This window comes from Aquarana catesbeiana, linkage group LG06 (assembly GCF_042186555.1).
Source record: "Aquarana catesbeiana isolate 2022-GZ linkage group LG06, ASM4218655v1, whole genome shotgun sequence".
In the NCBI taxonomy this organism is placed as follows: Eukaryota; Metazoa; Chordata; class Amphibia; order Anura; family Ranidae; genus Aquarana; species Aquarana catesbeiana.
The window spans coordinates 244,002,004-244,014,529 of NC_133329.1; the positions used below are offsets into that span (position 1 = coordinate 244,002,004).

General features: G+C 39.9%; 1 protein-coding gene across 6 annotated transcripts in view; it reads right to left on the bottom strand.

The window, feature by feature from the left end:
• Positions 1–12,526, bottom strand: part of HECW2 (HECT, C2 and WW domain containing E3 ubiquitin protein ligase 2) — a 479,776-nt gene that overhangs the window by 74,406 nt on the left and 392,844 nt on the right. For all 6 annotated transcript variants that reach the window (XM_073633114.1, XM_073633112.1, XM_073633113.1 and 3 more), the window contains 3 exons: positions 12,123–12,225; positions 1,956–2,052; positions 1,649–1,732 (listed from right to left, as the gene is read on the bottom strand). In XM_073633114.1, coding sequence (XP_073489215.1) covers positions 1,649–1,732; positions 1,956–2,052; positions 12,123–12,225 — 284 coding nt within the window. The remainder of the gene's footprint in view (positions 1–1,648; positions 1,733–1,955; positions 2,053–12,122; positions 12,226–12,526) is intronic.

The window sequence follows — 12,526 nt, forward strand, 5'->3', positions numbered from 1 at the left end:
TTTACTAACAGACATATCAGCCTGGATGTCAAACCACTTCCTCAAACTGAATCTATCTAAAACTGAGCTCATAACATTTCCTCCTGAACGTGCCCCATCCCCTGACTTCTCTGTCAAGATCAATGGCACATCTATCAGTCCGTCCCCACATGCCAGGGTGCTAGGGGTAACCTTAGACTCTGAACTGTCCTTTCAGGCCCACATACAATCCCTGTCCAAATCATGCCGCCTTAGCCTCCACAACATTTCCAGAATATGCCCCTTTTTAACTAATGACACCACCAAGCTTCTAATTCACTCCCTGGTTACCTCTCGCCTCGACTACTGCAACTCCCTCCTCATTGGATTACCTTTACATAGACTATCTCCCCTTCAGTTCATAATGAATGCAGCTGAAAGACTCATCCACCTTACCAACCATTCAGTGTCCTCCACCCCTCTCTGCCAATCCCTCCACTGGCTTCCACTCACCCAACGAATAAAATTCAAAGTACTAACAATAATTTACAAAGCCATCCATAACTCTGTCCCCAGCTACATCACTAACCTAGTCCCAAAATACCAACCAAGCCACTCTCTTCGGTCCTCCCAAGACCTCCTGCTCTCTAGCTCCCTTGTCACCTCCTCCAATGCTTGCCTCCAGGATTTCTCCAGAGCTTCTCCCATCCTTTGGAACTCGCTAACCCAATCTGTCCGACTGTCCCCTAATCTATCCATCTTTAGGCGATCCCTGAAAACCCTTCTCTCAATAGAAGCTTATCCTGCTTCTAACTAACACTGTTTTACTTCCTCCATCAGCTCATCCCCCCCCAGCTATTACCTTTTGTATCAACTGACCCTTCCTTTTTAGATTGTAAGCTCTCTAAACATGAGGGATGGGGTATGACACTGCACAGGGTAATGCGTGACTTCTGTATGTAGATTGAGAACGAACACTTTCTTAGAAGAAACTACATATCCCAAAATCCGTGAGAGCTAATTTGATCCGACACAGCCAAAAGCAGCTCACCATGCAGACGGAAGGTTTTTATTGTTTTTTTCATTACATTAGCACCCCCACACAGAATGGATGGCATTGCATGCAATGGACACCGTGAACCGGAACAGGAATTTTTTCTTGCCCCTTTGTCCATTAGGGTTGAGCTAGTTGTGATAAACCATGGACATAGAGGATCGATCAGCCATGACCCTACAAACCGCAGCCACAACATGTGAGGTCACCATTACAAGGTAAGGCAAACAAAGAACACAGGGAATATAACTACACTAATACCTAGGTAAAACAACAAAAACATTTACATGTATACAATGCCTTTAACACAATTGTTGTACAACTTTTAGAATAAAGTAGTCATGAGAGGAAGCAAAGTAAATACATATTTTGTAGCTATTAAACGCTATTTATTTGCTTCAACTTTGGTGCCAACTAGGGATTCCCTCACGTTGGAAAGTTTTCTCCTAATTCCTGTTTTGGACAGGAAGTGAAGGGAAATCTTCCCAATGGGATACCAACTGCAAAAAAAAAAAAAAAACAATGACCAAAAAAAGTTTTGTCTGTAGTTCTACTTCAAGAATTACTGTTGCATATTTGCTATACTGAACATTCAGTTGCTACATTCAATCTCCTGAAACCAGCATGACTTCTTACCTTAATAGAATAACAAGATCTGCATCACCAGAGAGGCGAACAAGTCCTGAGGGTCCTTCTGCCCGAATAAACTGTATCTTTTCCCTGTTTAAGAGTGAAATCTTTAGGTCAATATGACACAATGAATATTAATACAAGCTTTATCTAAAATATAGCCAGAGCATACAAAACTAAATTATATTTAAAGCCAAAACTATTTTTTTAAGTTCTAGATAGATAGATAGATAGAGTAGGAAATGCCTAAAGCCAGTTGTGTTTCTTTTGCTGTTGCTTTCTTATTTATGGAGATTTCCACAGCCATTAGTACCTGAGAGAATGGTTTCGGCAGAGCTCATGCTGTCGTTCCTGGAGAATTTCAAAGATGTTAGGTTGACGCAAGAACGCTACAATTTTTTCATTGTAACCTAGAAATATGAAAATGCAAAAACAGAAGAGGAAGTAAGAATATATCAAAATGCATATATCATTTTCATATTGTTAGTGATGTGCCCATTGTATTATCAATATGTAGAGGGCACACAAGTGTTTGTTTTTGAATACTCTGTTATAGGATACAGGTGATGGAAAAAACAGAAAATTAAGATTAAAGCCAGTGATATGATCAATCAACACCTTGAAAGAAAATAGTTGTTATGGAATAGATGTAGAAACACATTGGGCTATGTTTAAAATCCATAAAAGGTTTTGCTTATCACCAGTGTGACAGAAGGATCACAGACAGGATTACAGGAGATCAGTGCCATAAAAAAAAAAAAACATGTCTTCAGCAAAACAAGTTTCTATTGCTGACTAATAATAATGCTAGTTGCTGGGCTTCCATGCTGGTTCAATGGCACAAAGGGGGGTTCTGGTTTCACATGTTGAATTCTTGTTCTGTATATAGTAAGGGTGTCTTATAATTCCCGTCAAATTTTTTTCTTATTCAAACTAGAGGGGGAAAAAAATTGAGGTGCTGGACTTGGACTTGACTTTCTTCAAATACAGGTGGTAAGTAGCTCTTATCAACTTGACTTCCGCCACTCAGAAACACAACGTGGGAACCATATTACTTGAGAAAACTGGATATACAAGGAAAATAGAGTCCTAAAAGATCAGCTCAAAAGTCCATATACCTTTATTCTTGAAGTAACATTAAGTAGAAAAGCAGTATCCAAAGCAATTGGGAAGTCAGCAAATCCTCCTTTATTAGGGCTTGGGCTTAGTAGCTATTATTATTACATAGACTATAATACAATCTGCTGAAAGAAGTCCTTAATCTGGAGTCAAATGAAAAAGGGCCCATTGGCTTTGCGATGGCATTGTCATTGGCCACTGCATTTCTACTTATTGTAACCGCATTGTCAGGAATAAAGGTATATGGCCTTTTGAGCTGATCATTTGGTGCTCTGCTAATTTTTTCAGAGCATTTTGCTCAGGTTTACTTTGCCATCTGTGTCCCATTTGGGTGATTTCTCATCCCACAGACACAACAGAAAGTGAGGGAATTCCTAGCTGTCACAAGAGCTACTCTATTGGAAGATTTTCCGTCTGTTCCTGTTTTGGTAATGGCTCAAAATTTTGGATTTTTCTTTCACTTTTGGTAATAACAGTCACCAGGACGAACACACAGAGTGAATCTCTCTAAAGGGGACAGAGATGACAATATATTAATGGGTGACTTTAAATTGGTCCCGGTGAACATTCCTAATCGCCGCCTGAAGAGGTAAATATACAGATTGTTCTGTGTCTGTGTATAACTGGACTCCAAATTAGTCGCCCTGAACTCAGCTCTAGCTAGGTCAGCCCTCTTGTCCCTCCAAACCTTCTGTATGGTAGTCTGGAAGCTACCTCGCATGAAAGTCTTAAAGGCATCGCAGGTCGCTGCTGGGGATGCAGAGCCTGCAGTATGGGCCCAATAGTCAGTAAGGTCTCGTCAGTATGAAGTATCAACCCTTGGATCGGAAAGCCCAAAGCAGGAAAGTCGCCACAGCCCATCAGCATGTGCTGTGGAGGTGGTGAGCTGCAACCTATGCAGAACATGATCATATATGCCTCAAGGCAGTGTAGAAACGTCCCGCAACCTGGGAAGTACAACCAAATGACATGTGTATGCCTTGAGGGTAGAGTTTCTACACCTTCAGACATAAGTAAAGTGGGAAGCTTTCACCCAGGCTGAAAGATTGGAGGCCACAGCTCTCAAAGGAGACATTCTGTCCATCCCAGAATCACAGTCTCAGAGGATTTTGAACAGGAGGAAAAGATCGGGCGGCTCTTAGCATTATTTGGGCAATAATATTCATCCCCGTGTCTATATCTTGTATACTCTCTCCTTCCAGAGACGTGGTCACCGATCCAGTGCAGATTAATGCTAGTTTGCATCCTACATCAGGATCGTTACAGTTCCACAGCAGTCCACTTAGAGGAGGAATTATTTGTCTGTTTGCAGACTATTAAACTCCTCCAACTTACCCCTACCTAAAGGGAGAAGCTAGATGGCCCCATCATACTGGAAAAACTGCAAATTACTGTATCCACCCTCCAATCTGGACAAAAACCCCTGGCGCAGATGGTCTTCTGGCCAAATTCATTAGTACTTACATTGAGGAACTACTCCCTATATTTCATTCTATGCTGATGCAGTCATTTGAATCTGGCTCCTTGTCTACTTCTATGTTGGAGGCAGTGGTAGCATTTATCCTCAAACCCGGAAAGAACCCTAACCTGTGTTCTTCGTACAGACCAATTTTTACTTCTCATTTGGTTGGATGCCGAAATCCTTACTAAGGTTCAGTCAAATCAGCTGAACAAGGTTATTACAGCTTTTATTTATGTGTATCAGTCTGAATTCATGCCGAGGAGAGGTACTGATATTAATATACGTAGGCTGCTTACTTACGTGGCTAGGGCAGAGGCGAACAGCCCAGGGGTGGCTGTTTCTCTTGATGCCAAAAAGGCGTTTGACTCTGTAAAGTGGAATTACCTCCATAAGTTTGGATTACGATGTTGTTTTATTATCTGGATACGCATGTTATATTTATCACAGTAGGCCAGGATTCGTACCAATAAGTCCCTGTCTACTCCCTTCCCTCTTTATGAGGGCTGTACCCTTTCACCAGGTCTGCTTGCCCTTGCAGTGGAACCGCTGGCTAATCAAATCCAGGCAGCTGACTCAGTAAGGGGCATCTGTGTCAGAGTGTTGGAGGAGAAAATATCCTTATACGCTGATGACATGCTCCTATACCTTAATGATACGGCCTCCGTTTTACAAGCTCCATTGCAGATTACAGACACCTTCAGTACCTAGTCTGGGATTAGGATTAACTGGAGGAAATACCTTCATTTTCCCACTTAGCCCTTCACATCTTTTTTTTTTTTTTTAATTCTTTTTATTAAAAAATTTCTTATGTGGAGGTACAAAACAGGGCCATTGGGGCATACCCCGGCCAATTGCTGCACATAAATAAATAAAAAACACAGCGCTCGCAAATAAATAAATTATATTAAAAACTAATTCATGTGTTGCAGCTGCTAGATGAAAAAAGTGCTAACACTTTGAAAATATATAAAACAAAAAGAATCTGCGCTGGCAACTCCCCAAGTGTATAATTGTGAGAAAGTGATATTTTGAGTTTTATATCAAAAAGCATATATACCATATGATGTTGCACAGAACCACATTTAGTGGATATTATATGGAGATGTACCAAGAACTGTGCATAAAACTACCAAACTATGTGAATAAAAATAAATCAATAAACGTAAATTTTGTGATCTAAATCAATTCACTCTTGGATGCTATGCGACTAAAAAGTCACTAGACTGTTATAGAGATAATCCCATACATTTGTGAGTGACAATAAATTAATCTCTGAAGAGTAAAGAATATGTGAATCAAAAGTCATAAATCATAACATAAAGTCTGTTAAATTAAACCGTTCCTTCACAGGATGACAATCTGCAGATTTCAAACTTGATTCATTCAAAATAATAGATTCCAAATAACAGATAAGGCTGATGCCGGTAATGCTTGAGAGGAGGCTTTAGAGATCACAACCCTCGCATTCCATCAGAAAAAAGAAGAAGAGAAGACACATAGCATAAAACCTATGACACCGTGAGATCACCTGCGCATAAAAGCGCTACTCACGGAACCGATGTGCAGAGCAGGCATTCAGATAGTTTAGTCAGTGTTCGCTGCTGTGCGGCGTGCGTTCCACCAACTCCAGGAAGTGATGTCACTGGTTCTCAGGTTTACAAGCGTGGGCAGGATGTTACGTCGACGCGTTTCGCCCCTCCCCCAGGGCGTTATCAAAGACTCAACATCCCGTTCTTACCAAGAGTTATTTATACTATGCTCAGTGAGTGACAGCCCATTACGGCCAATGGGTGAAACATCACCCATTCCTTCCTATATCATCATATCCTGTTGCACTTGAAAAAACTTTAATCAGTGACCGAAGACACAACACCTCCAGTCCCTGTGCTAACAAATAAACATATTTATACAGCCTATATAGGGTATCACATTAACGCTTATTGTTGCATACAAACAAAAGAAAAATAGATATATATGTTACAACAGGATATTTAAACAAATAAAAATGCTTACATGATATTACTAAATTTTTTGATTTTTCTTATTATACCTTGCAGTAGACATATCTTTAATGAAAAACATTTTTATAATATGCAATAGAAATGAGGTTAAAAATAGAATAAAATAGACAAATAAAAATAAAATTTTTTAATTAAAAATTCGTTAAAATAAAAATGAATTAAAATAAAAATAAAAATATAAAATGAAAAATAACCAGTTCCTCCTACCATAATGAACCATACCCCGCTAATTACTATACCCATAGCAGGAGAAATCATATTCCATTGTATATATATATTGATGGGCCTTCCCTCCCCAGACCCAAAAAACTACACACACAACAGACACTTATATTTAAAAAATAGAGCTACCAGTTAGATAAAAAACAGTTGAGGTCTAGCTCAATATTCAGGCCCAGGGGGTTAAGAGTACGTAATCTATGTATCCACTGGGTTTCATTTTGTGATATGTTTTGCCTAAGATTGGAACTGGCGAGGTTCCAATCTTAGGCAAAACATATCACAAAATGAAACCCAGTGGATACATAGATTACGTACTCTTAACCCCCTGGGCCTGAATATTGAGCTAGACCTCAACTGTTTTTTATCTAACTGGTAGCTCTATTTTTTAAATATAAGTGTCTGTTGTGTGTGTAGTTTTTTGGGTCTGGGGAGGGAAGGCCCATCAATATATATATACAATGGAATATGATTTCTCCTGCTATGGGTATAGTAATTAGCGGGGTATGGTTCATTATGGTAGGAGGAACTGGTTATTTTTCATTTTATATTTTTATTTTTATTTTAATTCATTTTTATTTTAACGAATTTTTAATTAAAAAATTTTATTTTTATTTGTCTATTTTATTCTATTTTTAACCTCATTTCTATTGCATATTATAAAAATGTTTTTCATTAAAGATATGTCTACTGCAAGGTATAATAAGAAAAATCAAAAAATTTAGTAATATCATGTAAGCATTTTTATTTGTTTAAATATCCTGTTGTAACATATATATCTATTTTTCTTTTGTTTGTATGCAACAATAAGCGTTAATGTGATACCCTATATAGGCTGTATAAATATGTTTATTTGTTAGCACAGGGACTGGAGGTGTTGTGTCTTCGGTCACTGATTAAAGTTTTTTCAAGTGCAACAGGATATGATGATATAGGAAGGAATGGGTGATGTTTCACCCATTGGCCGTAATGGGCTGTCACTCACTGAGCATAGTATAAATAACTCTTGGTAAGAACGGGATGTTGAGTCTTTGATAACGCCCTGGGGGAGGGGCGAAACGCGTCGACGTAACATCCTGCCCACGCTTGTAAACCTGAGAACCAGTGACATCACTTCCTGGAGTTGGTGGAACGCACGCCGCACAGCAGCGAACACTGACTAAACTATCTGAATGCCTGCTCTGCACATCGGTTCCGTGAGTAGCGCTTTTATGCGCAGGTGATCTCACGGTGTCATAGGTTTTATGCTATGTGTCTTCTCTTCTTCTTTTTTCTGATGGAATGCGAGGGTTGTGATCTCTAAAGCCTCCTCTCAAGCATTACCGGCATCAGCCTTATCTGTTATTTGGAATCTATTATTTTGAATGAATCAAGTTTGAAATCTGCAGATTGTCATCCTGTGAAGGAACGGTTTAATTTAACAGACTTTATGTTATGATTTATGACTTTTGATTCACATATTCTTTACTCTTCAGAGATTAATTTATTGTCACTCACAAATGTATGGGATTATCTCTATAACAGTCTAGTGACTTTTTAGTCGCATAGCATCCAAGAGTGAATTGATTTAGATCACAAAATTTACGTTTATTGATTTATTTTTATTCACATAGTTTGGTAGTTTTATGCACAGTTCTTGGTACATCTCCATATAATATCCACTAAATGTGGTTCTGTGCAACATCATATGGTATATATGCTTTTTGATATAAAACTCAAAATATCACTTTCTCACAATTATACACTTGGGGAGTTGCCAGCGCAGATTCTTTTTGTTTTATATAATTGCTGCACATAGCCATGTGCATAACAGCGTACAACTCACGGTGTATCTTAAAACTAAACAATTCTAGCTACAGTTAAAATTACTAACTAACGACGTATCTAGTACCCAGTTTCAACATGGTAGGATGTTGACAGGATATATCTGTTCTTGTAGGACTTCTCATTCCTCTTATCTGTCAGAGACAGATGTTGCAAGGACAGCTAGGGTCGAGTGAAGTCACTCAACCTCTGGACTGACTCCACCACTCACTTGGTTGTGGGATGGACCCCAACACCCAACAGGGTTAGGTAGGCACCCAGGGCATCTAGTCAGGGCGGTCTCCAACAGGTTGGTCATCTGTCGTGGACTCTGAATCTGTCCACAAGTGCCAGACTTTTTCAAATTTTTGGGTGCATCCTCGGGATAAACATGTTGCTTTGTATAGGGGGATAATTTTGTTAATTAAGGTTTTCCACGATGACCAGGTAGGGGGGTTGGCTGACTTCCATTTTAGTACTATGGCTTTCCTGGCATAAAATAATAGAATACCTATTAGGGTGCGGGTTGTTTTAGCTAACGCCAACTGTTCCACAAGACGAGGAGACAGACACTAATTGTCAGAGGAATAGGTATAGTAGTCAATCCGTGGATAAACTGAGTTACCTCTTTCCAATATTCTTGAACCTGTGGGCGATCCCAGAATATATGTAGGAAACCAGCAGGGACACCAGAGCATCTCCAGCAAGCTGCCGACGAGGTTGGGTATATGCGATGAAGGCGTTGGGGTGTGTAGTATATTCTGTGCAGGATTTTGAATTGTATTAACTTGTCCCTAGTTGCAACTAGTGGTTTTAATGGGTAATCCCACATGTCTTCCCAGTCTTCGCTGTCCAGCTCCTGCACCTCCGCCTGCCACCGTTCCCACAGCCCATCCAATCCGACCTGAATGGACGGCAGCAGTGCCTGATATATTTGAGATAGTGGCTTACAGAGATTAATATCATTTAGCAGAGTTTTGAGATCGTCATGCTCAACTCGGAGCTGTACCGATCTGAATTGTGAGTCAAAGGTGTGGCGGAGCTGCAGGAACCTGAAAAAGAAAGCATTTGGAAATTGGAATTTGTGCTTCAGTCTGTCAAAGGTAAACAATCCCAAGCCATCGCAAACATCCTCCAAGTATTTGATGCCCCTGCCAGCCCACAGGCCGGGGTCTTGTAAAGAGTGAAATTCCTTCAGCCTGGGATTACACCAAAGCGGTGTGTCAGGGGACCATATGCCTTTTACCAGGTTAGGCTTAACTACCACTGTGTGCCAAGCCCTGACAACCGCTTTTATAGCTTGTGTTAGGGTTACCAGTGAACCCCCTATCCCCCTGTAGAGGGCATTGTAAAGGGCATCATAAGATCCCAGATGTGCTGAATCAAGGACTACTGATGCACTGATATCGTCTGAGACCAGCCAATTGTGGACATGGGTGAGCATTGCTGCCAAATAGTACGTGTGAAAGACAGGGCAAGAAAGTCCCCCCTGTGTCCAAGGCTTGCATAGAATTTTCCTGCTAAATCTGTCCGGATGTGATTGCCACAGAAAGGAAGCCATTAGGGAATCTAGTTGTTGGAAGAGGGTTTTAGGTATCCAGACTGGGGAGTGCCTTAGTGTATACAGTAGAACCGGGAGCATTTTCATTTTAAATTAATTTTCCCTGTAAGTGTTAGTGGGAGATTTGACCAGGCATTTAGACCTACACCACTGCAGTAGCCCTTCACATCTTAAGCTAATTATGAATACTCCATTATGCTGGGTAGAGGAGTTCAGGTATCTAGGGCTAAGAGTTGGTGGCTCCCAAACTATTATAATTTTTCAATTAAATTACAACTGTTAATCTATGTTTTACCTTTGTATAAGCTTACTTATCCCAAAAGAAATTGCCCTAAGAAATTTGATAAGGTCTGGTCCTTTTGGATAGATTCTTGGGGCTCAGATTAAAAACCCCTTCTCAACACTTTGTTATAGTTGAGTCTACCTTTATTTCCATCTTTAGTTCATATGGATAGGAGTACAGCAGTCTTGGTTCTTCCTTCCCTCTCCCCTCCCTCCATTTCTTTCTCCATCCTCCTACCTCCCCTTTTTTTTCTTTATTTCTTTTTTTTCTTTATTCCCCTCTTCCCTTTTTACCACCTTGTCTAATGGAACAGACTCCTTCAGGTGACATTTTCAAGTAGTCCATCTTATTCTGAATAATTATTGTGACGATTTTACTAATATAGCCATGACTGCTATCCAGTTTCTCTCTTGATACTGCTGGATTGATTTCCTTCACTATTGTCCCATGTGCAATGGCCTAGTGAGAATTCACTGGTGTTGTAATTCTGATTAAGACACATTGGCACTTGTTGAGCTATGTATGCTGCTTCGGTGGTTGTATTTCTGCATTGCTTAATAACACCTTCTATTTGTAAAATAAAAAAAAAGGGGGGTGGGCAGAGACAGCAATAAAAACCTGACAGGTGTTCTTATCCCTCTCCACTCGATCCAAACCTAAAAAATTACAAAAGTAAATGTTGCAAGATGTGTGCCAAACGAAAATACACTATACTTTCCTTCAACCGAAAACCACTGCATTCCTTCCCTCCACTGAACCGCACCAGCATAATATGAATGTGCATGGGCATTTGGAACCCCCTAAAAGTTGTGTTCTGCTTGCATCTGTACTTTTTTACATATCCAAGACACAAACAAACAAGCCCCAGTGCTCACTATGTCTTACATCCAATGGTACAATATTTAAAGCGATGCTGCGCTCCGTGAGTGGGTAACCTCCAAAGCAGTAAAAAGAAACAAAGGGCGCAAATGCATAGTGCATTGCCTTCAACACCATTTCCAATTGATTGAAAAGTCAAAAAACATACCAACATTAAAAGATCAAAAACCCATCAAATCACAACTCCAGCATAGTGGATGCCCAAATCACTGTAGTTGGAAAGCTGACGCATTTTAGGAGACAAGCCCCCTTCCTCATAACTTTTTTCATATATTCAAACGCTCAGTTAAAAAATAGATTCTGTGACATTTCCATTTCCTTTATTTTAAAATATTAGGCTACATGATCACTTTAAAAGTGAATGGTGCTAAACATGCACGTATTTACTGTGTTCTGGTTTTCTTCTATAGTCATAACCACACTACCATTGTAAGGACACTGCATTATTTCAATGGACATCATGTCCCAGACTACAAACTACCTCCTGGAAGTTTAACCTACAGCTTACCTGTAGGTACAAGGAATATCTCCTAAACATGAACTGTTTAGAAGATATTCTCTACTTCTGCAGTCGGTGACATCACTGGCGCATGTGCACTGTGCTCTAAAGGGACGGCATACCATTCGCTCAGAACACTGTGCTGTGTTTGTGGTTCCCCTGCCCATGTGGGGGAGTGACGTCATCAGGGCTTGGCCATTCAAATGGCCGGAGCCCGCTAATCAGGAAAGGAAGACCGGATGAAGATGGAAGCCCTGTCAGCTGTGACAGCTCACCACTGGAGGGCTTTGTTTTATGGTAAGTCTGACATAATGTGCTGGTATGTGATGCATACTAGCACATTATGACATTAACTTGCAGGGGGAATGTTTTTCTTGACACTTTACTACTGCTTTGATGCTACCCCTCCCTTTCAGAGGTTAATTATTTGGGGACAAGAGAACAGTCTGCACAGAGCTGGCACTGCATTGTCCAACCTCCTGCAAGGTAATAAAAGCTGCACATAGACACAGCAAATTCTATACTTCTATCCCTGTTCATATACATACAGGGCATAAAAACACCTACAAAATATACTACATGATAGAGAAGCCATTTTTCTAAATATATTTCATTACATGAATGCAATACATACCAACTGGCATCATATCCGGACAGTGATTTCTAGTGACCGTATTAAAGGTACTAGAAGGCCTAGGTAAAACTGGGGGCCCTGAATGTCGTGCATCTTCTCCAACCTGTAACAGAAGTGATGGACAATATAAATACCATGCTATGTGTATATTTCCTTATAGAAAAATAAATTAAAGTATATTCCTATTCTTCAAGAATTGTTAGTTATAATTTCTGGTAAACACAGATAAGGTACTGAAACTGGCATAAAGTTATTTGTACATTTGTTAATTTGGTTTTCAAACATTTGCTAAAAACTGCATGCCTTGCTAAATAAAAACCAGAACACTTTCTCACGTCTTTCACAGCAAGCAAACCTTTTCAAAGTGTTTTTTTTTTAAGTCTTCACACAAGAAAGACATTCTG